The sequence below is a fragment of the Pecten maximus genome, chromosome 3 (genome assembly GCF_902652985.1).
Source record: "Pecten maximus chromosome 3, xPecMax1.1, whole genome shotgun sequence".
NCBI lineage: Eukaryota > Metazoa > Mollusca > Bivalvia > Pectinida > Pectinidae > Pecten > Pecten maximus.
Genome location: NC_047017.1, coordinates 33,341,467 through 33,368,986, shown reverse-complemented (window position 1 = coordinate 33,368,986; position 27,520 = coordinate 33,341,467). Strand labels below are relative to the sequence as shown.

Genomic DNA, 27,520 nt, shown 5'->3' with positions numbered 1-27,520 from the left:
GCAGTGAATGTCCCTGTGTCCCTAACTGCTGGGGGTCACGGTGGCCGAGTGGTTAAGGTGTCCCGACAGGGGCCACGGTGGCCGAGTGGTTAAGGTGTCCCGACACTTTAACACTAGCCCTCCAGTTCTGGGTTGCAAGTTCGAAACCTACGTAGGGCAGTTGCCAGGTACTGACCGTTGGTCGGTGGTTTTTCTCCGGGTACTCCGGCTTTCCTCCACCTCCAAAACTTGGCATGTCCTTAAATGACCCTGGCTGTTAATAGGACGTTAAAACAAAAACAAACCAAACCCTAACTGTAAAGCAGTGTGTTTAATTCTTCTCCTTTCCCTTTATTTGCAATGTCAGATAATAAGTAGTTTCGATTTAAACTCTCCTTCACAGGTAATGTTGAATAATGTCCCACTCTCCTTCACAGGTAATGTTGAATAATGTCCCACTCTCTTTCACAGGTAATGTTGAATAATGTCCCACTCCCCTTCACAGGTAATGTTGAATAATGTCCCACTCTCCTTCACAGGTAATGTTGAATAATGTCCCACTCTCTTTCACAGGTAATGTTGAATAATGTCCCACTCTCTTTCACAGGTAATGTTGAATAATGTCCCACTCTCTTTCACAGGTAATGTTGAATAATGTCCCACTCTCTTTCACAGGTAATGTTGAATAAATTTTAAATAATGTCAAATAATGTTCCTCTATGGCAATGTCAAATAATGTTCCTCTATGGCAATGTTAAATAATGTCCCTCTATGGCAATGTTAAATAATGTCCCTCTATGGCAATGTTAAATAATGTTCCTCTATGGCAATGTCAAATAATGTTCCTCTATGGCAATGTTAAATAATGTCCCTCTATGGCTATGTCTAATAATGTCCCTCTATGGCAATGTTAAATAATGTCCCTCTATGGCAATGTTAAATAATGTTCCTCTATGGCAATGTCTAATGATGTCCCTCTAAGGCAATGTCTAATGATGTCCATCTATGACAATGTCTAATAATGTTCCTCTATGGCAATGTCTAATGATGTCCCTCTATGACAATGTCTAATAATGTCCATCTATGGCAATGTCTAATGATGTCCATCTATGACAATGTCTAATAATGTTCCTCTATGGCAATGTATAATAATGTCCCTCTATGGCAATGTATAATACTGTCCCTCTATGGCAATGTATAATACTGTCCCTCTATGGCAATGTATAATACTGTCCCTCTATGGCAATGTATAATACTGTCCCTCTATGGCAATGTCTAATAATGTCCATCTATGGCAATGTCTAATAATGTCCATTTATGGCAATGTCTAATAATGTCCATCTATGGCAATGTCAAATAATGTTCCTCTATGTCAATGTTAAATGCTTTTCCCCTCTTTCTTTATATTGATACATGTAATGTTAGATACATCTCTGTCCCAATATACATGTAGTAATGTTAAAAATTGTCTATCTCTGCTTATATGATGTTAGATAAATGTAAAATGATAATATGTTCTTCTGTCCCTTTATGGTAATGTTAACGAAATGTAAGATAATGTCCCTCTGTCCCTCACTGGTAATGGTAAATAATAAGTAGTAATGTCCCAGTTTGATGCCTGCCCCATTGATAAGTTGCATCATGTTCCTGTTTTCACTGCCCGGTATTCCTTGGCTGCAGAGAGAGGGTTATTGATCAGTGAATTGATTTGCCTGTTCCTGGAGTGCTTGGCAGTAGAATCAATGACAGCACCTCTGTCTACAGTAGAGCCTTCCGACACTCCCTCCACACTGAGACGCCATTTTGGGTTCTATCTCAGTTCCAGAGTCAAAATAACTAAAGCGGTTCTATGGAAGACGTGTGTTAAACCATTGGCCATGACGAGACTGGACGATGGTGGACAGAAGCTAATGTGACTTTGGAGAGCTGAAGGTCAATGCTCTGTGTGGTAGAGGATTTGTTGTTCCTAAGTTATTGATCCTGTTGGAGAATGCACATGAACACATGAACATGGATGCTGAGGTAAAAGTCTCATTATTAAATACTTCATCACCAGGTGATGAATCATTAACATACCAGCATTAGCCAGTGTTACACTGTACACCAGTAATTAACATACAGAATCCATTAGGTTTTCATGTTTGGTTGATAGCCTGCGTTTTTAGGTTCCCCTAGCAATGTTATGTAGTGTCTTACTATGTCATCTAGTACAGTTGTCTTGTTTTCATGTAAGAATATCTTATGGTGTAGCTATACACATGAACCTAAGCAAAGTGTGACTATTTTCTTGTGCTGTGGTAGGCATATATATCAATGTCCCCCACCCTGTAGGTATATATAAGTGTGACCTGTAGACCTCTATATCAATGTCCCCCACCCTGTATGTATGTAAGTGTGACCTGTAGACCTCTGTATCAATGTCCCCACCCTGTAGGTATATATAAGTGTAACCTGTAAACCTCAGTATCAATGTCCCCCTCCCTGTAGGTATGTATAAGTGTGACCTGTAGACCTCTGTATCAATGTCCCCACCCTGTAGGTATGTATAAGTGTGACCTGTAGACCTTTGTATCAATGTCCCCACCCTGTAGGTATATATAAGTGTGACCTGTAGACCTCTGTATCAATGTCCCCACCCTGTAGGTATATATAAGTGTGACCTGTAGACCTCTGTATCAATGTCCCCCACCCTGTAGGTATATATAAGTGTGACCTGTAGACCTCTGTATCAATGTCCCCCACCCTGTAGGTATATATAATTGTGACCTGTAGACCTCTGTATCAATGTCCCCCACCCTGTAGGTATGTTAGTGTGACCTGTAGACCTCTGTATCAATGTCCCCCACCATGTAGGTATGTATAAGTGTGACCTGTAGACCTCTGTATCAATGTCCCCCACCTGTAGGTATATATAAGTGTGACCTGTAGACCTCTGTATCAATGTCCCCCACCCTGTAGGTATATATAAGTGTGACCTGTAGACCTCTGTATCAATGTCCCCACCCTGTAGGTATGTAAGTGTGACCTGTAGACCTCTGTATCAATGTCCCCCACCCTGTAGGTATACCGTATAAGTGTGACCTGTAGACCTCTGTATCAATGTCCCCCACCCTGTAGGTATATATAAGTGTGACCTGTAGACCTCTATATCAATGTCCCCACCCTGTAGGTATATATAAGTGTGACCTGTAGACCTCTATATCAATGTCCCCACCCTGTAGGTATATATAAGTGTGACCTGTAGACCTCTATATCAATGTCCCCACCCTGTAGGTATATATAAGTGTGACCTGTAGACCTCTGTATCAATGTCCCCCACCCTGTAGGTATATATAAGTGTGACCTGTAGACCTCTGTATCAATGTCCCCACCCTGTAGGTATATATAAGTGTGACCTGTAGACCTCTGTATCAATGTCCCCACCCTGTAGGTATATAAGTGTGACCTGTAGACCTCTGTATCAATGTCCCCACCCTGTAGGTATGTATAAGTGTGACCTGTAGACCTCTGTATCAATGTCCCCACCCTGTAGGTATATAAGTGTGACCTGTAGACCTCTATATCAATGTCCCCCACCCTGTAGGTATATAAGTGTGACCTGTAGACCTCTGTATCAATGTCCCCACCCTGTAGGTATATAAGTGTGACCTGTAGACCTCTGTATCAATGTCCCCCACCCTGTAGATATATAAGTGTGACCTGTAGACCTCTGTATCAATGTCCCCACCCTGTAGGTATATAAGTGTGACCTGTAGACCTCTGTATCAATGTCCCCCACCCTGTAGGTATATAAGTGTGACCTGTAGACCTCTATATCAATGTCCCCACCCTGTAGGTATATATAAGTGTGACCTGTAGACCTCTGTATCAATGTCCCCACCCTGTAGGTATATAAGTGTGACCTGTAGACCTCTGTATCAATGTTCCCACCCTGTAGGTATGTAAATGTGACCTGTAGACCTCTGTATCAATGTCCCCCACCCTGTAGGTATATAAGTGTGACCTGTAGACCTGTATCAATGTCCCCACCCTGTAGGTATATATAAGTGTGACCTGTAGACCTCTGTATCAATGTCCCCCACCCTGAAGGTATATAAGTGTGACCTGTAGACCTCTGTATCAATGTCCCCCACCCTGTAGGTATGTAAGTGTGACCTGTAGACCTCTGTATCAATGTCCCCCACCCTGTAGGTATATATAAGTGTGACCTGTAGACCTCTGTATCAATGTCCCCACCCTGTAGGTATATATAAGTGTGACCTGTAGACCTCTATATCAATGTCCCCACCCTGTAGGTATGTATAAGTGTGACCTGTAGACCTCTGTATCAATGTCCCCCACCCTGTAGGTATGTATAAGTGTAACCTGTAGACCTCTGTATCAATGTCCCCCACCCTGTAGGTATGTATAAGTGTGACCTGTAGACCTCTGTATCAATGTCCCCACCCTGTAGGTATGTAAGTGTGACCTGTAGACCTCTGTATCAATGTCCCCCACCCTGTAGGTATGTATAAGTGTAACCTGTAGACCTCTGTATCAATGTCCCCCACCCTGTAGGTATGTATAAGTGTGACCTGTAGACCTCTGTATCAATGTCCCCACCCTGTAGGTATGTATAAGTGTGACCTGTAGACCTCTGTATCAATGTCCCCACCCTGTAGGTATATAAGTGTGACCTGTAGACCTCTGTATCAATGTCCCCCACCCTGTAGGTATATATAACTGTGACCTGTAGACCTCTATATCAATGTCCCCACCCTGTAGGTATATATAAGTGTGACCTGTAGACCTCTATATCAATGTCCCCCACCCTGTAGGTATATAAGTGTGACCTGTAGACCTCTATATCAATGTCCCCACCCTGTAGGTATATATAAATGTGACCTGTAGACCTCTGTATCAATGTCCCCCACCCTGTAGGTATATAAGTGTGACCTGTAGACCACTATATCAATGTTCCCACTCTGTAGGTATGTAAATGTGACCTGTAGACCTCTGTATCAATGTCCTCCACCCTGTAGGTATGTATAAGTGTGACCTGTAGACCTCTGTATCAATGTCCCCACCCTGTAGGTATATAAGTGTGACCTGTAGACCTGTATCAATGTCCCCACCCTGTAGGTATATATAAGTGTGACCTGTAGACCTCTGTATCAATGTCCCCCACCCTGTAGGTATATAAATGTGACCTGTAGACCTCTGTATCAATGTCCCCCACCCTGTAGGTATATAAGTGTGACCTGTAGACCTGTATCAATGTCCCCACCCTGTAGGTATATATAAGTGTGACCTATAGACCTCTATATCAATGTCCCCCACCCTGTAGGTATATATAAGTGTGACCTGTAGACCTCTGTTTCAATGTCCCCACCCTGTAGGTATATAAGTGTGACCTGTAGACCTCTGTATCAATGTCCCCCACCCTGTAGGTATATATAAGTGTGACCTGTAGACCTCTGTATCAATGTCCCCCACCCTGTAGGTATATATAAGTGTGACCTGTAGACCTCTGTATCAATGTCCCCACCCTGTAGGTATGTATAAGTGTGACCTGTAGACCTCTGTATCAATGTCCCCCATCCTGTAGGTATATATAAGTGTGACCTGTAGACCTCTGTATCAATGTCCCCACCCTGTAGGTATATAAGTGTGACCTGTAGACCTCTGTATCAATGTCCCCCACCCTGTAGGTATATATAAGTGTGACCTGTAGACCTCTGTATCAATGTCCCCACCCTGTAGGTATGTAAGTGTGACCTGTAGACCTCTGTATCAATGTCCCCCACCATGTAGGTATATAAGTGTGACCTGTAGACCTCTGTATCAATGTCTCCACCCTGTAGGTATATATAACTGTGACCTGTAGACCTCTGTATCAATGTCCCCACCCTGTAGGTATGTAAGTGTGACCTGTAGACCTCTGTATCAATGTCCCCCACCATGTAGGTATATAAGTGTGACCTGTAGACCTCTGTATCAATGTCTCCACCCTGTAGGTATATATAACTGTGACCTGTAGACCTCTGTATCAATGTCCCCCACCCTGTAGGTATGTATAAGTGTGACCTGTAGACCTCTGTATCAATGTCCCCCACCCTATAGGTATGTAAGTGTGACCTGTAGACCTCTGTATCAATGTCCCCCACCCTGTAGGTATATAAGTGTGACCTGTAGACCTCTATATCAATGTCCCCACTCTGTAGGTATATAAGTGTGACCTGTAGACCTCTGTATCAATGTCCCCCACCCTGTAGGTATATATAAGTGTGACCTGTAGACCTCTGTATCAATGTCCCCCACCCTGTAGGTATATATAAGTGTGACCTGTAGACCTCTGTATCAATGTCCCCACTCTGTAGGTATATAAGTGTGACCTGTAGACCTCTGTATCAATGTCCCCCACCCTGTAGGTATATATAAGTGTGACCTGTAGACCTCTGTATCAATATCCCCCACCCTGTAGGTATATAAGTGTGACCTGTAGACCTCTGTATCAATGTCCCCCACCATGTAGGTATGTAAGTGTGACCTGTAGACCTCTGTATCAATGTCCCCACCCTGTAGGTATGTAAGTGTGACCTGTAGACCTCTGTATCAATGTCCCCCACCCTGTAGGTATATAAGTGTGACCTGTATACCTCTGTATCAATGTCCCCCACCCTGTAGGTATATATAAGTGTGACCTGTAGACCTCTGTATCAATGTCCCCACCCTGTAGGTATGTAAGTGTGACCTGTAGACCTCTATATCAATGTCCCCCCACCCTGTAGGTATATATAAGTGTGACCTGTAGACCTCTATATCAATGTCCCCACCCTGTAGGTATGTAAGTGTGACCTGTAGACCTCTGTATCAATGTCCCCACCCTGTAGGTATGTATAAGTGTGACCTGTAGACCTCTGTATCAATGTCCCCCACCCTGTAGGTATATATAAGTGTGACCTGTAGACCTCTGTATCAATGTCCCCACCCTGTAGGTATATAAGTGTGACCTGTAGACCTATGTATCAATGTCCCCCACCCTGTAGGTATATATAAGTGTGACCTGTAGACCTCTGTATCAATGTCCCCACTCTGTAGGTATGTAAGTGTGACCTGTAGACCTCTGTATCAATGTCCCCCACCCTGTAGCTTATAGGTATATAAGTGTGACCTGTAGACATCTGTATCAATGTCCCCCACCCTGTAGGTATATATAAGTGTGACCTGTAGACCTCTGTATCAATGTCCCCCACCCTGTAGGTATGTAAGAGTATTATTTTTTAAGAGTGACTCTGTCCTTCAAGTGAAATAAATCCTGAATCGTTTCTTTGATGATTTTGTCTCGTTATCATGGAAATGATTTATAATATGTAGCTAGGAACAATTATGATAAAGAAAAGTCCATGCGACTCTGAATCTAATTTCTTTGTAAAGTCAACAAACATTCCATTAACATCTACGATAGGAATAAGATTTCGGGATAATTTTGTTTCATTCTGTCAGACTTCAACATTATTATAAAATATTATGCTAAAAAAGAAAAAAACAAACAAACAAAAAAACCAACCAACCAACTGTAGCATGAGGAATGGCTTGATTACTGACCAAAAGTTCATTCAAATTTATCAAGACCAAATCAGAACAATGATTTAATCAAGCCATGGTCACTACTAAGTGAGTTGTCTTACCAATACCTTAGATGTGTAAAGTGGTTCTAGATAAGGGTGTGCAAAGAAGGCTTTAGGAAGATACGACCAGTTAATCTTAAATTTACCCTTATACTTAGGTGGATACATGTACTTTCTAGTGACACCCTTGGTAATTAATCCAGTAATAAGATGATCTTAAGGCCTAAGCCAGCTTTTAGTTACTGGCCCCTAGTTTAATAATAGTATTTAAAGTAGCTTCTGCTGAGAGAAATTGTTTGTACCAATACATAAGATCCACATATAAACTAGGTGGAGAGTACTGTACATAGCTATCACACAGTCCACATATTATTCATTGAATTCGCCCATGTAATATTTTTGATAATTATGTCACTAGACATGTGTATAGTGTTTTCTACCACAATACCCTGTGTTATTCAACTCTCAGACCATCAGTTAATCATTACAGCTGTTGATTAACAATCTGTTTAAACTCTGTAAACATTTTGATTGGCTAACACTGTGAACTTTGACCCAAGCTGCAATTGTTATTGACGTCATCAATAATCTAATGACGTCACATCACCGGGTCCCGGACGTCACCGGTACACTTTATTTGCATACGCGAAATTATACTTGGCCACGTTTCCCTTTGATTCAAGCCGATATCATTGTGGTAGAAACAGGTCACACGACTCGAAATTGTTGGATATGGAATTTATTTCACACTCGTAAGTTATTTTTTAAAAGTTGCAAAAAACACTCGCTAAAGCTCGTGTCTTTTGTAACTTTTAAAAAATAATTAACTCGTGTGAAATAAATTCCATATCCAACAACCACTCGTTGTGTAACCTCTATATATATAACCTATACCTGGAGTGTTTTTCATTGGTTTTCATCAGTCAAAAAATTATTGTGTGTCATTACACAGACAATGATATCATGGTTTCATGATTTGAAACTGGTGCAAATAACTGGATGCATATCTTTGATTTTGTCATCCACATTTTGACCTAAAAACCTGTCATAATGTTGTTTTTTTAATTTTTAGTTGAAAAGTATCTTAAATGATTTTTAATTTCATATGAGATTTAATGAAGATTATACTCAAAGTTTTAATTTTTGCCCACTAAGGCTCGCAAAAAAAAAAAGAAAAAGAAAAAAAAGACCTTGACTTAATTCATTAAATCTCTTGAAACGAAAACTCATTTCAGATCCTATTGCTAAAGCTGAATAGCTTGTCATAATGTATGAAAGTACAAAACAGTTCATCTAAATTAGAAACTAATACGACCAGTAATTTATAGTGTACTTGGAGCTGAAATTCAGGTTTTCCAATTATATATTTGAACTTTTCTGATGTTTTTTGTTTGTTTTAATTAAATGTATTAATTTTTCTGATCATCCTACGTGGTGAATTCTTGCCTTAGTGATGAATTAGAGATGATCCTACCGGTCAGTGAGTGACTGATACATTTTGCTAATCCTCATGCTATCTCAATGTTAATGGTTCTGTCACTACTTACGGCTATGCAGATGTCAGTATTCTGTCTATAATTTGACATAGTCAAAATGGCAAAAAGCTATCTGTATAAAATTGTCTACAGCCTCTGTTGAGGACAGCATAAATATTTCATCTCTCATTGAGACTGTGTGTCGGTCACCTCTATAGCCAGGAACAGTCTGTTACAAAATCACACTGGCAAAACCTTATCAAATATTTATACATGTATCACTGTTATTTGTCTCCAAAAAACAGTCTGGGATTATCCGTAGTTATTGTAGTGTAAATGAAGCACTGTTTATAACACTGTAGTAAATAAAGCCAATTTTATTATACTGTAAATAAAGACTTGATCATCATGTAGTAAATGAAGACTAGTTTGTCCTGTAGTAAATGAAGACTAGTTTGTCCTGTTGTAAATGAAGACTGGTTTGTCCAGTAGTAAATGAAGACTGGTTTGTCCAGTAGTAAATGAAGACTAGTTTGTCCTGTTGTAAATGAAGACTGGTTTGTCCTGTTGTAAATGAAGACTGGTTTGTCCTGTAGTAAATGAAGACTGGTTTGTCCTGTAGTAAATGAAGACAGGTTTGTTCATTAGTAAATGAAGACTGGTTTGTCCTGTAGTAAATGAAGAACGGTTTGTCCTGTAGTAAATATAGACCAGTTTGTCTGATAGTAAATGAAGACCGGTTTCGTTGTCCTGTATTAATAAATGAAGACCAGTTTTTCATGTAGTAAATGAAGACAAGTTTGTCCTGTAATATTATGAAGACTAGTTGTCTGATAGTAAATGAAGACTGGTTTGTCTTGATTGATACATATATAAAAGAGCTTGTGTGTGCCTGCTTGACTTGTGATATTGATTAAAATCAAGGAGGCTATAGATGCTATTGTCAGAGTATCTGAATGACTACATATGCAGTCCCTACCTTTTCATGGCTATTAATAAGACTACACTAGTATGTAGTAGATATGGCCTTAGTGATGACATGTACAGTGTCTATAAGGCCGTGTAGTAGATATGGCCTTAGTGATGACATGTACAGTGTCTATAAGGCCGTGTAGTAGATATGGCCTTAGTGATGACATGTACAGTGTCTATAAGGCCGTGTAGTAGATATGGCCTTAGTGATGACATGTACAGTGTCTATAAGGCCGTGTAGTAGATACGGCCTTAGTGATGACATGTACAGTGTCTATAAGGCCGTGTAGTAGATATATGGCCTTAGTGATGACATGTACAGTGTCTATAAGGCCGTGTAGTAGATATGGCCTTAGTGATGACATGTACAGTGTCTATAAGGCCGTGTAGTAGATACGGCCTTAGTGATGACATGTACAGTGTCTATAAGGCCGTGTAGTAGATACGGCCTTAGTGATGACATGTACAGTGTCTATAAGGCCGTGTAGTAGATACGGCCTTAGTGATGACATGTACAGTGTCTATAAGGCCGTGTAGTAGATACGGCCTTAGTGATGACATGTACAGTGTCTATAAGGCCGTGTAGTAGATACGGCCTTAGTGATGACATGTACAGTGTCTATAAGGCCGTGTAGTAGATATGGCCTTAGTGATGACATGTACAGTGTCTATAAGGCCGTGTAGTAGATACGGCCTTAGTGATGACATGTACAGTGTCTATAAGGCCGTGTAATAGATACGGCCTTAGTGATGACATGTACAGTGTCTATAAGGCCGTGTGGTAGATATGGCCTTAGTGATGACATGTACAGTGTCTATAAGGCTGTGTAGTAGATATGGCCTTAGTGATGACATGTACCGTGTCTATAAGGCCATTTTCTAAGGTTGGTAATCAAGTTAACCTTCATTTGTCTATTACTGGGCCTTACAGCAGCTCAGCAGACATGCTGTACTGGAATATAGGATGTCTGTATGTCTGGCCAACAACCTAGTTTATATACTGGTAAGGGAACTCTATAAATTCATTCTGTTCATTTCTAACTGTTTCCAGGTTTAGGAATTGACTGTTATCTGATGCACTGCTTCCTTCCCCCTCGATAAAGATTTCCTATTGTGTTTGCAATTCATTTTGTCTTGCCTGCGATGGATATTCTTGAAAGCAAGAATTATAATTGTGTTATTTCTGTAGCAATGGTGATGGCATTGTTGTTGTCACCATTTCAGTTTTAGGTCTGTTGCTCAAACTTTACCATAACCAATTTGGTATATTGATCACATATATAGTGGGCATCTCAAAACACCCTTCAATTAAATGTCACCCAGAATTTATGATCCGGTGACTCTGAAAACAGTGATGCTCAGGGAATCTAGACTTTAAGACTTTTGTGTTTAGCTCAGTTTTTTCAAAAACATATGTCAAAATTCTACTAAATATGAAATATAGTTGCAGTGATAGATTGGACATCTCAACACACCCTGTAGGTTACAAGGATTTGGTTACTTATTGAATATGTTACAAGGGCTGATTGATATGTTGTGAGCCTCATATTGAAGGATTTGAATTTTGCCGGATATATTGTATTATTTTTCAACATAATCCCCTTCAGTATCTATACACTTTTTGCCAGCGGTGTTTCAGGGCCTCAATGCCACTTTTATAGAACTCCTTTTCTTGGCTGTTCAGATAATCATCCACTGTATGTTAGGGTTAAGGTTAGGGTTAGGGTGCCTGAAATAGGTGTTTTCAGTTTTGGAAATAGATGAAAGACTGATGGAGCGAGATCAGGTGAATAAGGCGGATGCTCAATCAATTTAAAGCCACAATGGTGAATGGCAGTCATGGCAATGACAGACTCTTTCACCTTAACCCTAACGATTTCGTCCATTTTGCAAAAGCTGCTTGTCTTGGTTCCTTTAGAGTACTACCTCGTCGATATAAACTAACCAAATGAGACCAGTCCTTGGGTACACTGCCTATATAGTCAGGGAATAGTAGGACTTAAAAAGAACATCCTTGAGTACCTCCTTCAATACGAGGCTCATAACTTATCAATCAGCCCTCATACATATCCCAGCTATGTTACCCCATACCCCCAGTTTAAGATCATGTGTAGCCTGTTCTGCTATATAGCCATATCATAAATACTGTATGACACACTTGTCAATTACATAACTGTGACATCATAAATAAGTGATGTCACTCAATTGTCCCGGTGAAGGAATCCGTATCATCTTATAAAAAAAATCATTTTTAGGGGTTTCTTCTCCTTATTTTCATATCAATATTCTTTAATCTGAATCTTACTCTCTTGTTGCTGTTATATACTGTACTTATTTAACATGGCCACTCATGTACGATTGTGGAACTGTTTACTCATGAATCCTAATCTTTCTATGTTACAGATTCCAGCATAGCGATGTCTGCCAGCTTTGATGAGTCATCCAACCTTGTAGATATAACCTCTCCCACAACCACTGAAGACTTTAATAAACTTACTGTTGATCATCTCTCCGCAGAAAAGCCTGAACAACATGACAAGTCTAAAGGATTTGGATTTATAAAGAAGCGCGCAAAGTCACCATTTAGATCTCCACTAAAGTCCCCTCTGAAATCTCCTCTTAAGTCACCTTTCAAGTCCAAAGCCAGTAAACAGGCTGCTAAGGATGCTCAAAAAGATTCACTCAAAGACACATTTAAAGACACTTTCCCTGATGATGTGAAAGATGCTTCAGAAAAAGAGGTTGTTGATAAAAAGTCAGATGACTGGCAAGCGTTCCAGCAGATGCAAGATAGAATTAAACAAAACGTCCTTAAGACACAGACTAGTTTAAATAAATTGTCATCAGACAACTCAGAGACTTCTAATGGTAATAACATAAACAACGAAAAACGCCAAAAACTTGATGATACGTTTTGGTCGAGTTTTGATGACACCTCCTCCTTGATTCCTCCAAGTCCTCATGGTGTTAACAAAGAAAAGGCTAAATCATCTGACCAGGACACGGATCTCAGTGTAACAAGCTTTCCCAACCTTAAAGTCACTCCAACCCCCTCACCACGAGGAACTCCCTGTCCACCAGCCAACAGCTTACGGACCAGCATGGAAAACCTGATGGGTGACGACCCTGTAGGGAGTAAGGAAGAGGTGGCCGACCTCCTGGGACTGTCCAGTGGTCCTACAGGCACTGACCAGGCTCCAGCTGACTCAACATATTTGATGAATCAGGATTTACTTGGACTTGATAATATTCTGTCATCAACAGGTGAATCACAGCATGGCAGCAGCATGTGCAGCAGCTTCGATGGCTCTGACATGGTGTTTGGAACGATTTCCCACAGTGAAAGGTCATCCCAAAGGTCAACACCATTGGGGTTTGACCCTTGGGAAGATGACCAGCGGATCCCAATGGGAACACTTTCTTCAACATTTGTTAGCAGTATGGTGGATGAATTCCTGCAGCTGGACACAATGAAAGAAGTTTCTCAAGCTGATCTGAACCCATTTGATTCTTCTGCTGAAAAACCAGCACCAAAATCTAACATTATTGATTCTCTTGACCCATTCTCTGCTAAAAAGGTGAAGGAAAAAGCACCTCTTCCACCTACAAATAAGGAAGTTTTGCCACCACCTACCACAGATATTTTGTCACAACCTTCTTCTTCAGAATTTCTGCCACCAACAACTCAAAACTTTCTCAGTCAAAGTGAGTCTGACATTGTGCCCCCATCAGACACTGACTTTCCTGCACCATTGCCTATAGACTTCAGTCAGGCATTTGGGGGGAGTGTGAACCTGTCTGATGAGGCAGCTTCCTCACACTTTGATGCCTTTGGTCAGCTGGATGAGGACTTACTTCCTCCAGCAGTTGTCCCCTCGGGAGTCGGTACCACTGGAGATTTTCTGCAGGGGTTTGGGGATACAGAGGGTGAAAGCACAGAGGTAAAGGAAGGATTTTCCCATATCATACCAGTAGAAGTGTATGACAACTTGGGTTTTGGTGTCACAGACCCCTCAAAGGATGCCCCCCTTGACCAACATGAAGAGCCTCCAGAAACAGCAAATGATGTAGCTGTTGCTAACAATCCATTTCTCACATCAGACATCAGTGAGCAGCCTCCTCCAGTGACCTCTGACCTGTTTGATGACAACTTCTTTGAAACCAAAGGTGCTTCACAGTCCCAATATTCACAAGATGCATTTTCCAATATCTGGGGAAATGCTCCCGCTGACACCATAGGTCAAAGTGTCAATCCATTTCAGGAGGATTTCTTTTCCATTGATAAAATTCCGGACACTAAATCTGATTTTCCTGGAGATGCTGCTGACAACTTTACCACCAATACAAGCAATAACCCATTTCTACAGGATGATTCGACTGCTGTTTTCTCTACAGTCCCCACAACATCCAATGCCAACCCATTCCTAGATGACTCTGTACCATCTACTCAGACAGAGCTCTCAGACTTAGACAGTTTCCTACTTGGTGATTCTGCTAAAGAAAGTGTTCCGCAATCTGTCAAATCCCCAACACTAGATGATTTTGATCCTTTTGGAATGTCTGCCCAAAAGGTAGAAGAGAGTCAGTCAGACCAGATTGTACCAGTAGAGGGAGCCATTAATGATGCCTTCACAGCAGTGGCGACCTCTGGTGAGGATCAGCTAGTTCAGCCTGACGATGATGATGATGAAGATAACGCATTCATGTTAGAGATAAAACCAGTTAAACCAAACAGTCTAGGATCAATGAGGTCATCAGAACCCCCACCTGCACTAAAACCCCCTCCTAGACCCCCTAGGTCTCCCCAACCACCTAGGGAAAACCCCTTCAACAGGGACTCACCTCCAGAGGAGAACTTTGCTGAATTTGAGATTCGTGGTGGAGATGACACTCCCCGCGAGAAGGACAGTAACTTGAACAGTCTGCCAAGTTTCTCCACAGAGGACAACACTCCTGAAGAGGAGCTAGCAGCTCTCCCTCCTCTAGAGCCGTTCTACCCAACTACAGACCAGGATGTCTGGAGTCTAATGCTGAGACAACCCACCAAGAAAAAGCTTACCACAAATAGGTTCTGGAAACAAGTGTATGTAAAGTTGGTGAAGCAGGCAGATGGACCTATTCTTAAGGTGTATCAAGAAAAGGATGATAACGATCCCTTCACTGAGCTGATTCTCCAACCTTGCTACTCGATTTCGGAGGTGGCCCTCCAACAGTATGACCAGTATGGGAAAATCTACACAGTCAAGGTCCAGTACATCTTCTACAGAGAGCGAGTCGGTCTGCGTGCTGAGAGGATCACACCAGCATTTGTTAAGAAGCCAAAGGCTACCATGATTCTTGCCCATTCACCGCAGGTATCTGAGATGCTCAAATTTGGCAGTTTAGACAAAGAAGAAATAACATTGTTTGTACGTGAAGTTGAGAATGCATTAATGAACATGGAGGCTAGGAGAGAGAAAACACTCACCTACATTAAGGATGAGGCCTGTGCTGAGGTGTGGGATGAATACAAAGCAGAATTAGACAAGCAAGGTCGGGTTATTAAACAGAAGGCACGTGTCAGGGCTTTCTTCCTTGCCTTTGTCACTGGCATGCCAACATGTGAACTTGGGCTAAATGACAAACGGAGGCGGGGTAAGGAAGTGGTTGGTCGCCATGACATCATCCCTATTAAGACAGAGGAGTGGATTCGTCTAGAAGATGTAGAGTTTCACTGCTGTGTTGATAAAAATGAATTTGAAAAAACAAACAATATAAAATTTCATCCTTTAGATGCTTGTCAGTTTGAACTGTTAAGATACCGCGTTCGTCTTCGAGAAAACAAAGAATTGCCATTACAGCTCAAAGTTCAGCAAATTTTAAAGGAATCTAAAGTAGAAATCCGCTGTGACATACTCGTAACTGGCTACCATTCCTTCAGTAAAAAGCATGGACAGTTTCCCTGTGAAGACATTGAGATTCGCTTTCCCATACCTGAGCAGTGGGTGTACCTATTCCGCTATGAAAAGCGGTTTGGATATGGTGCATTTAAGTCGCAAACTCGCAAACCTGGTAAAATCAAAGGCTTGGAACGTATTACGATGATTGCTCAGGGACTACTGACTCCGACACTGATGGAGGCTGATGTGGGTGTCGCTAAGTATGAACACCTGTACAAGGCTGTAGTGTGGAGAATCTCCCGACTCCCAGAAAGGAATGAAGGTAAGTTCAGATCTGAGGAAAGGTATGATGTACTAGTTCATCGGGCTGTTGTGGGGTCAAGGTAAATATGATCTAGTAGATGACATTTTATAGGGGCTTGAGGCCTGGTGTTGGGCAGAAGTAATAACTTGATAATGGTAACATAGATCATATGTCATACTACAGGAGACCTGGAGAAAAATAGGTTAATAGCTATAGGGGGAAGAGGAAGAGATTTGTTAATGTTAGGGAGAGATGTGTTAATGTTAGGGAGAGATGTGTTAATGTTAGGGAGAGATTTGTTAATGTTAGGGAGAGATTTGTTAATGTTAGAGAAAGATGTGTTTATGTTAGGGAGAGATCTGTTAATGTTAGGGAGAGATGTGTTAATGTTAGGGAGAGATGTGTTTATGTTAGGGAGAGATTTGTTTATGTTAGGGAGAGATGTGTTTATGTTAGGGACAGATGTGTTTATGTTAGGGAGAGATGTGTTTATGTTAGGGAGAGAAGTGTTAATGTTAGAGAGAGATGTGTTTATGTTAGGGAGAGATGTGTTTATGTTAGGGAGAGAAGTGTTTATGTTAGGGAGAGATGTGTTTATGTTAGAGAGAGATGTGTTTATGTTAGGAGAGATGTGTTTGTGTTAGGGAGAGAAGTGTTAATGTTAGGGAGAAATTTGTTAATGTTAGGGAGAGATGTGTTTATATTAGGGAGAGAAGTGTAAATGTTAGGGAGAGATTTGTTAATGTTAGGGAGAGATGTGTTTATGTTAGGGAGAGAAGTGTTAATGTTAGGGAGAAATTTGTTAATGTTAGGGAGAGATGTGTTTATGTTAGGGAGAGATGTGTTTATGTTAGGGAGAGATGTGTTAATGTTAGGGAGAGATTTGTTAATGTTAGGGAGAGATGTGTTTATGTTAGGAAGAGATTTGTTAATGTTAGGGAGAGATGTGTTTATGTTAGGGAGAGGGTTGTTTATGTTAGGGAGAGATGTGTTTATGTTAGAGAGAGATGTGTTTATGTTAGGGAGAGAAGTGTAAATGTTAGGGAGAGATTTGTTAATGTTAGGGAGAGATGTGTTTATGTTAGGGAGAGATGTGTTTATGTTAGAGAGAGATGTGTTTATGTTAGGGAGAGAAGTGTAAATGTTAGGGAGAGATTTGTTAATGTTAGGGAGAGATTTGTTAATGTTAGGGAGAGATGTGTTTATGTTAGGGAGAGAAGTGTAAATGTTAGGGAGAGATGTGTTTATGTTAGGGAGGGATGTGTTTATATTAGGGAGAGATGTGTTTATGTTAGGGAGAGATGTGTTTATGTTAGGGAGAGATGTGTTTATGTTAGGGAGAGATGTGTTAATGTTAGAGAGAGATGTGTTAATGTTAGGGAGAGATGTGTTAATGTTAGGGAGAGAAGTGTTAATGTTAGGGAGAAATTTGTTAATGTTAGGGAGAGATGTGTTTATGTTAGGGAGAGATGTGTTAATGTTAGGGAGAGATTTGTTAATGTTAGGGAGAGATTTGTTAATGTTAGGGAGAGATGTGTTTATGTTAGGAAGAGATTTGTTAATGTTAGGGAAAGATGTGTTTATGTTAGGGAGAGATGTGTTAATGTTAGGGAGAGATTTGTTAATGTTAGGGAGAGAAGTGTTTATGTTAGGGAGAGATGTGTTTATGTTAGAAAGAAATTTGTTTATGTTAGAGAGAGATTTGTTTATGTTAGAGAGAGATGTAGTTATGTTAGGGAGAGATGTGTTTATGTTAGGGAGAGATGTGTTTATGTTAGAGAGAGATGTGGTTATGTTAGGGAGAGATGTGTTTATGTTAGGGAGAGAAGTGTTAATGTTAGGGAGAGATGTGTTTATGTTAGGGAGAGAAGTGTTTATGTTAGGGAGAGATGTGTTTATGTTAGGGAGAGATGTGTTTATGTTAGGGAGAGATTTGTTAATGTTAGGGAGAGAAGTGTTAATGTTAGGGAGAGATTTGTTAATGTTAGAGAGAGATTTGTTAATGTTAGAGAGAGATGTGTTAATGTTAGGGAGAGATTTTCATACTATTTCAGTCATATGATATAAATTTACAGTAGTAAATCAGTTCCATGTCAATGTGAAGTTTAGCATGTGTTTTTCATAATTTCAGGAGCATACAAGAGCCATCTGTTCAGAATGACCCTGGAGTTCGGGCCACATGATGAAATTCCAGAGAGTTTTGAGTCACATGCAGAGGTAGAATTTACAATGCCCTCGTGTACAGTGTCACAGTCTCAGGTGCGCTCCATCACTGTGGAGAACCCGAACCCTCCGGACAAGTGGGTACGCTACATAGCCAAATACCAGTACCGCATAGAGATTGACCACATCAATGAGGTCTGCAAGGCCAGTCCTAGCAGTGATGGCTGACCGTACAAACTGACCAGTTATTACCACGGAAGTGTCAGATATGTGAATGATGGATGGTATCTCAGATTTTACTGTGGAACTAGGACCATCCAGTTACCACCTGAGGCTGACCTGGTGTACTAAAGTGTTAGATATGTGTATGAGGGATGGTTTCCCAGATTCTGTGTGCTACAGTGGACTGTTCAGCTAATGTTTGATGGACCCTTCCCCAACACTTGTACCTCAGATGTTGTGTGTCGTAGCATGTGCTCTGAAGATTAGATTGTAGGGATGTAATTAACTCGAAAAGAACTATGTAGAGGTATAGGAAAGTACATGATATAATATGTTACCCTACAGATCTATAGGGTACCTGGATAGTACATGGTATAATATGTTACCCTACAGATCTATAGGACTATAGGGTACCGGGATAGTACATGATATAATATGTTACCCTACAGATCTATAGGATTATAGCGTACCGGGATAGTACATGATATAATATGTTACCCTACAGATCTATAGGGTACCGGGATAGTACATGATATAAAATGTTACCCTACAGATCTATAGAAATATAGGGTACTGGGATAGTACATGATATAATATGTTACCCTACAGATCTATAGGGTACCTGGATAGTACATGAGATAATATGTTACCCTACAGATCTATAGAACTATAGGGTACCGGGATAGTACATGATATAATATGTTACCCTACAGATCTATAGGGTACCGGGATAGTACATGATATAAAATGTTACCCTACAGATCTATAGAAATATAGGGTACTGGGATAGTACATGATATAATATGTTACCCTACAGATCTATAGAACTATAGGGTACCTGGATAGTACATGGTATAATATGTTACCCTACATATCTATAGAACTATAGGGTACCTGGATAGTACATGGTATAATATGTTACCCTACAGATCTATAGAACTATAGGGTACCGGGATAGTACATGATATAATATGTTACCCTACAGATCTATAGAACTATAGGGTACCTGGATAGTACATGATATAATATGTTACCCTACAGATCTATAGGATTATAGCGTACCGGGATAGTACATGATATAATATGTTACCCTACAGATCTATAGGGTACCGGGATAGTACATGATATAAAATGTTACCCTACAGATCTATAGAAATATAGGGTACTGGGATAGTACATGATATAATATGTTACCCTACAGATCTATAGAACTATAGGGTACCTGGATAGTACATGATATAATATGTTACCTTACAGATCTATAGAACTATAGGGTACCTGGATAGTACATGATATAATATGTTACCCTACAGATCTATAGAACTATAGGGTACCGGGATAGTACATGATATAATATGTTACCCTACAGATCTATAGAACTATAGGGTACCGGGATAGTACATGATATAATGTTACCCTACAGATCTATAGGGTACCGGGATAGTACATGATATAATATGTTACCCTACAGATCTATAGAACTATAGGGTACCGGGATAGTACATGATATAATATGTTACCCTACAGATCTATAGGGTACCGAGATAGTACATGATATAAAATGTTACCCTACAGATCTATAGAACTATAGGGTACCGGGATAGTACATGATATAATATGTTACCCTACAGATCTATAGGGTACCGGGATAGTACATGATATAATATGTTACCCTACAGATCTATAGGGTACCGGGATAGTACATGGTATAATATGTTACCCTACAGATCTATACGGTACCGGGATAGTACATGAGATAATATGTTACCCTACAGATCTATAGAGTACCGGGATAGTACATGAGATAATATGTTACCCTACAGATCTATACGGTACCGGGATAGTATATGATATAATATGTTACCCTAGAGATCTATAGAGTACCGGGATAGTACATGAGATAATATGTTACCCTACAGATCTATACGGGTACCGGGATAGTATATGATATAATATGTTACCCTACAGATCTATAGAGTACCGGGATAGTACATGAGATAATATGTTACCCTACAGATCTATAGGATCATAGAGTTCCAGGATAAGTAAGCCTTTGTCGCTAGATATAGAGAAGGATTTTATCTTACATGGAAGTTGGACAGCAAAATTGTCACTTGGTGCCCATTCTCACCACAGTGCATTTTTGTCTCATACAATTATTTATAAAAGTTTCTGATTTTTCCAATGTCTACATTTTGTTCTTCGTTCCTGTGGGTTGAAGATGTATGTGACATGGAGAGAATAGGTACTTGGTTGGAATAGGCTAGTTGAACAGTGTGCCTCAATTTTAAACACACGACTTCCTATTTGGTCATTTTATCATCCTTTTTTCTACTTACAAAAGAGATAAATTATGTCCATTGTATAGACCTATCTATATATATCAATGAGATCTGAGTTTACTGTTATATTACATTATACATACATAGATCTGACTTTTAATATTCATTACGTATTACACATACATGTGATATAATTATTTACATATGAGATAATGTACAGCTGAGTATCTGTGAGGATGTAGGATGATTTCCACATAATGTACCGGTAACCGACCCTTCCAACTATTAAGTTCCTATTACGTTCATTTTGGTTCTTTGTTTTTTTTATTTTGTATTTTATTTAGCATTGTTTTAGCAAGCTACAGGCATTGTACCAGACATGGTTGTCTATAAAACATTAAACATTAACTAACATCATAAATTATTAGCATGTTTTTCTATATTAGCTACAAATATCTAACCCCTAACACTTACAAAGGTCATGTGAGATGTTTGACAGTAATAACAGTATTTCTGTTGTCTACAATGCATTTTTTGGCATTCTTCAATTTGGTGCAACTTTATCATGATTTGATTCAAAACAGATGTATATCCAGTTCTGAAGTTATACCTTAAACAAGGGAGGTAATCATATAGTTTATATCCTGTTCTGAAGGTTTACCTTAAACAAGGGAGGTAATCATATAGTATATATCCTGTTCTGAAGGTTTACCTTAAACAAGGGAGGTAATCATATAGTATATATCCTGTTCTGAAGGTTTACCTAAAACAAGGGAGGTAATCATATAGTATATATCCTGTTCTGAAGGTTTACCTTAAACAAGGGAGGTAATCATATAGTATATATCCTGTTCTGAAGGTTTACCTAAAACAAGGGAGGTAATCATATAGTATATATCCTGTTCTGAAGGTTTACCTTAAACAAGGGAGGTAATCATATAGTATATATCCTGTTCTGAAGGTTTACCTTAAACAAGGGAGGTAATCATATAGTATACATCCAGTTCTGAAAGTTTATTATAAACAGGGGAGGTAATTATGTTATACATGTACATATCCAGTTCTGAGGGTTTACCTTAACAAGGGAGATGATTATGTGGTATATATACTGTTCTGAAGGTTTACCATACACAAGGGTGGTAATGATATAAATAAACAAGACAGGAAATCTTATTACATATATCCAGTTCTAAAGTTTTACCATAAACAGGAGAGGTAATCATATAGTATATACAGTTATGAATGTCTATCATAAACCACAGGATACTTCTTTTTTGCAAATCTGGTGATGAATTACTGGCCAGAAAAAACAAAGCAGAATCAGTGTTACAAAGTTTATTTAACCAGATCTTGACATGTTCAAATGTTAATGTTCAAAGTCATTTTGCAGAACTTATTCAAATTCATTATTCTTATTCTCACATCACCAAGTCTATCCTAAAGTTGTGTGTATATTACTGTATGTAGTGAAAAAGTTAAAAAAAAAAAAAAAAAAATAAGGGACCTAGAGGTACCAGAATTAGGTCAAAACCAGTCACCTAAAGATGATAGGTCAAAACCAGACATCTAGAGATGATAGGTCAAAACCAGACACCTAGAGATGATAGGTCAAAACCAGTCACCTAGAGATGAGTGGTAGGTCAAAACCAGTCACCTAGAGATGATAGGTCAAAACCAGACACCTAGAGATGGGTGGTAGGTCAAAACCAGTCAACTAGAGATGATAGGTCAACCAGACATCTAGAGATGGGTGGTAGGTCAAAACCAGTCACCTAGAGATGATAGGTCAACCAGACATCTAGAGATGGGTGGTAGGTCAAAACCAGTCACCTAGAGATGGGTGGTAGGTCAAAACCAGACACCTAGAGATGATAGGTCAAAACCAGTCACCTAGAGATGGGTGGTAGGTCAAAACCAGTCACCTAGAGATGATAGGTTAAAACCAGTCACCTAGAGATGATAGGTCAAAACCAGTCACCTAGAGATGATAGGTCAAACCAGACACCTAGAGATGGGTGGTAGGTCAAAACCAGTTACCTAGAGATGATAGGTCAAAACCAGACACCTAGAGATGGGTGGTAGGTCAAAACTAGTCACCTAGAGATGGGTGGTAGGTCAAAGCCAGTGATCTAGAGATGGTAGGTCAAAACCAGTCACCTAGAGATGATAGGTCAAAACCAGACACCTAGAGATGATAGGTCAAAAGAAGTGATCTAGAGATGATAGGTCAAAACCAGTGATCTAGAGATGATAGGTCAAAACCAGTCACCTAGAGATGATAGGTCAAAACCAGTGATCTAGAGATGATAGGTCAAAACCAGACACCTAGAGATGATAGGTTAAAACCAGTCACCTAGAGATGATAGGTCAAAACCAGTGATCTAGGGATGATAGGTCAAAACCAGACACCTAGAGATGATAGGTCAAAACCAGTCACCTAGAGATGATAGGTCAAAACCAGTGATCTAGAGATGATAGGTCAAAACCAGACACCTAGAGATGATAGGTCAAAACCAGTGATCTAGAGATGATAGGTCAAAACCAGACACCTAGAGATGATAGGTCAAACCAGACACCTAGAGATGATAGGTCAAAACCAGTCACCTAGAGATGATAGGTCAAACCAGTCACCTAGAGATGGGTGGTATGTCAAAACCAGACACCTAGAGATGATAGGTTAAAACCAGTCACCTAGAGATGATAGGTCAAAACCAGACACCTAGAGATGGGTAGTCACCTAGAGATGGATGGTAGGTCGAAACCAGTCACCTAGAGATGATAGGTCAAAACCAGTCACCTAGAGATGGGTGGTAGGTCAAAACCAGACACCTAGAGATGGGTGGTAGGTCAAAACCAGTCACCTAGAGATGATAGGTCAAAACCAGTCACCTAGAGATGAATCAGGTCAAACCAGTCACCTAGATATATGATAGGTCAAAACCAGTGGCTTAGAGATGATAGGTCAAAACTGGAGACTTCATGCATAATGGGGACATGATTCTAGTTAGCATTAGTTTGATGGGAACATCAAGGAGTTCTGTTAGTATTAGTGGACTACGTGCAATATAGACTTCAACATTACCTTGGAATGTGGTTGAAGATGTTTGTGTGCTGTATTAATCAACGTTGATTGTTACTATGTTTAATGTTCCTTGTTATATTGCCTCCTTGTAATAGACATCGCAGGTGAAATGTGATAAATCTTACTCATGCTTCATATGAACTCATATCACTTATCATGTTTAACAAAAATCTTGAACCATGATCAGCCATTAATAATTACTTAGCTGCACTAATCTGGAATTTTTTTCTATAAATGTGCAATGTTATATTAGAATTATATCAAGTTTTTTTTGTACAATGTACAAGTTAAGTGTGTTCCAGTTCTATCATGTCAGAGTAATTTAATTAATTTCAGTATCCCTAGGTGATGTGTATTAGTGATAACAACCTTGTAATACATTTCAGTATCCCTAGGTGATGTGTATTAGTGATAACAACATTGTAATACATTTCAGTATCCCTAGGTGATGTGCATTAGTGATAACAACATTGTAATACATTTCAGTATCCCTAGGTGATGTGTGTTAATGATAACAACATTGTAATACATTTCAGTATCCCTAGGTGATGTGTGTTAATGATAACAACATTGTAATACATTTCAGTATCCCTAGGTGTTGTATGTTAATGATAACAACATTGTAATACATTTCAGTATCCCTAGGTGATGTGTATTAGTGATAACAACATTGTAATACATTTCAGTATCCCTAGGTGATGTGCATTAGTGATAACAACATTGTAATACATTTCAGTATCCCTAGGTGATGTGTATTAATGATAACAACATTGTAATACATTTCAGTATCCCTAGGTGATGTGTGTTAATGATAACAACATTGTAATACATTTCAGTATCCCTAGGTGATGTGTATTAATGATAACAACATTGTAATACATTTCAGTATCCCTAGGTGTTGTATGTTATAATAATTCAATCAGGTTACAATGTTAAACCTTCCGGCTGACTTGTGATAGCTTGACTTTGTATTATGGTATCATACCAATATTGTATGTAATATAAAATCATAGGTAATAATATAGATATTGAATGTTACATGTACATGTACATAAATATGTATCACGGTATGAAAGTTAATTTGAGGACATGTAAAACTGCTCTACTGAGCTAGAAATTTGTATGACACTGGAATGCATGTGAACTATTGCGAGATTAACAGTAGTCTTATTACCTATTTAACATCATGATAAACATACACAAGTAACCACCCAACATCATTGTTTCATTGTTGTTTGCTTTTGTACATAGTGTTTCTTGTGTTTAGGAAGGGGAGTATTTAATCTATCGGTGACATACTGACATTTTCTTCTTATTGTATCAGATTAGATGTGGGAGTGTTTCTGTGGGTGACACACCCATATTTTCCTCCTATTGTACCTGGTTAGGTGTAGGAGTGTTTCTGTGGGTGACACACCCATATTTTCCTCCTGTTGTACCTGGTTAGGTGTAGGAGTGTTTCTGTGGGTGACACACCCATATTTTCCTCCTATTGTACCTGATTAGATGTGGGAGTGTTTCTGTGGGTGACACACCCTCATTTTCCTCCTATTGTACATGATTAGATGTGGGAGGGTTTCTGTGGGTGACACACCCACATTTTCCTCCTATTGTACCTGGTTAGGTGTAGGAGGGTTTCTGTGGGTGACACACCCATATTTTCCTCCTATTGTACATGATTAGATGTGGGAGGGTTTCTGTGGGTGACACACCCACATTTTCCTGCTATTGTACCTGGTTAGGTGTAGGAGGGTTTCTGTGGGTGACACACCCATATTTTCCTCCTATTGTACATGATTAGATGTGGGAGGGTTTCTGTGGGTGACACACCCATATTTTCCTCCTGTTGTACATGATTAGGTGTAGGAGGGTTTCTGTGGGTGACACACCCACATTTTCCTCCTATTGTACCTGATTAGATGTGGGACTGTTTCTGTGTATGATAACCCTACCTTTCCCTCTTGTTTTGTTATACTTAAGTCTGTGCCTACCAACACGGTCATGGAGTATTAATGTCCGAATCATTTATTGGCTTGTGACAGCAACGAAGCATAATTTTGTGTCTTTAGCCTCATTTTCTGTCTATCTGTTGGTCAAATTATCTGAGTGACATTTGGAAACATTTGTAATATGATTTATAAATTACTGTTTTGGACTAGATAAACTTGTTATTGTAATATACCAGTGCTCCAACACAGAGGTTGATGACACCGTACCATTACTAAGGTTAGCTCTATGTGTTCTGATTTTGTTAGATTTCCATTGCCATGTATACTTATCATTTTTTACTTACTGTTATAAAATTGTATATTTTGTTTACTTAATATATAATTAACTTAATCACTGGTACACTTCTATTATAAAGTGAAATTAGGTATTATTTACAATATTATTTACAATTGGTATTTTTACATTATTTCACTAACATATTTAGTGTTATTGTTGTTGCAGATTTATTAGATTTTGTTCATGTTGTTGTACCTGCTTCCTTCATTCAGTATTTAAAATACTCAGTTACAGTCATATTGCAGTCAGTGACTGGTCACCATGGCTACCATTTGTTGATTGCCTTTGGTATCACTTCTCTGACAATTGTTGCTCCAGGATTGTTTGTAGACAACAACATTCATAAGTAAAATTTCATATATTGCAGATAGGTTTGTGTGGAGGCGGAGTCACCACCCCAATAACTATACACTGCAGTAAAATTTTGTATGTGGATGCTACCTTGCCTAACGACTTTTATAGGCGGTATTTACCTATGTCATTATTGAGGTCAGTTTAAGGTTTGTTTACCCTGTATAATCAGTCACAACAATAGAGTATGATCACAATTTGTAAGCGTGGTATGATGTAAGTTAAATAAATATAGTAAACTCAAACTGTTTTGTGTCCTTTGTCTTCAGCCTGGTTATGGAATGTGGTACTTAACATAAAGAGATGTTTCGCTACACAGCAAGTAAGTTATAGCCAGATAAATAGATATAAGACTCCAAATGTATGCCTCCTCATCAGGCCAACCTATTGATAATACAGGGAAACAACAAGAGGCCAAATGGGTTGTATCGCTCACTCAATTTTAATGCAACTTTAAAATTGATCTTGAGGTGATTACTGTAAGTGGGTCAAGGTAATTCATTTGAACAAGCTTGGTAGCACGTTATCCCATCATGCTATTGGCCCATCATCTTGACCCTTGACCCTTGGTTGTTGACTCCGGTCTATGGCACGAGATCATAACCATCCTAATATAAAAAAAAAAGCACGCATGCGCAGGCACATGTATTGAATTGTGCAAGTAATATGTCAAAAGGGACGAGTGAAATGTCACGAAAATCTTACATTACTTAAAAACATTACATTACCTTAAACGAGCTGACTACAATTTCTTAGTAAAATCAAACCAACCTCGTCTTGTAGAGACAACTAAATAGACATGCAACATACACGGGCATTACCTGTATGTAAGACCCGGATGAACGCCTTCCGAACTATATACTGTAACATTAAATCAGAATGAGAGTAATTCAAATTGTTAAATCGATAATACAT

At 39.4% G+C, this 27,520-nt stretch overlaps 1 protein-coding gene across 15 annotated transcripts in view; it reads left to right on the top strand.

Moving 5' to 3' along the window:
- The window catches only part of LOC117323954 (protein stoned-B-like), a 45,525-nt gene extending 18,675 nt beyond the window's left edge, over positions 1 to 26,850 (top strand). The window contains exons 2-5 of one of the 15 annotated variants that reach the window (XM_033879511.1): positions 12,440 to 16,237; positions 18,351 to 22,585; positions 23,113 to 23,503; positions 23,669 to 26,850. In XM_033879511.1, coding sequence (XP_033735402.1) covers positions 12,454 to 16,237; positions 18,351 to 18,610 — 4,044 coding nt within the window. In that variant the 5' untranslated portion in view covers positions 12,440 to 12,453 and the 3' untranslated portion in view covers positions 18,611 to 22,585; positions 23,113 to 23,503; positions 23,669 to 26,850. Of the gene's footprint in view, positions 1 to 1,364; positions 2,002 to 12,439; positions 16,238 to 18,350; positions 23,504 to 23,640 lie in introns of those variants that run through there. The other 14 variants (XM_033879510.1, XM_033879507.1, XM_033879512.1 and 11 more) reach the window with 14 other exon arrangements.
- Positions 26,851 to 27,520: the final 670 nt, after the last annotated feature.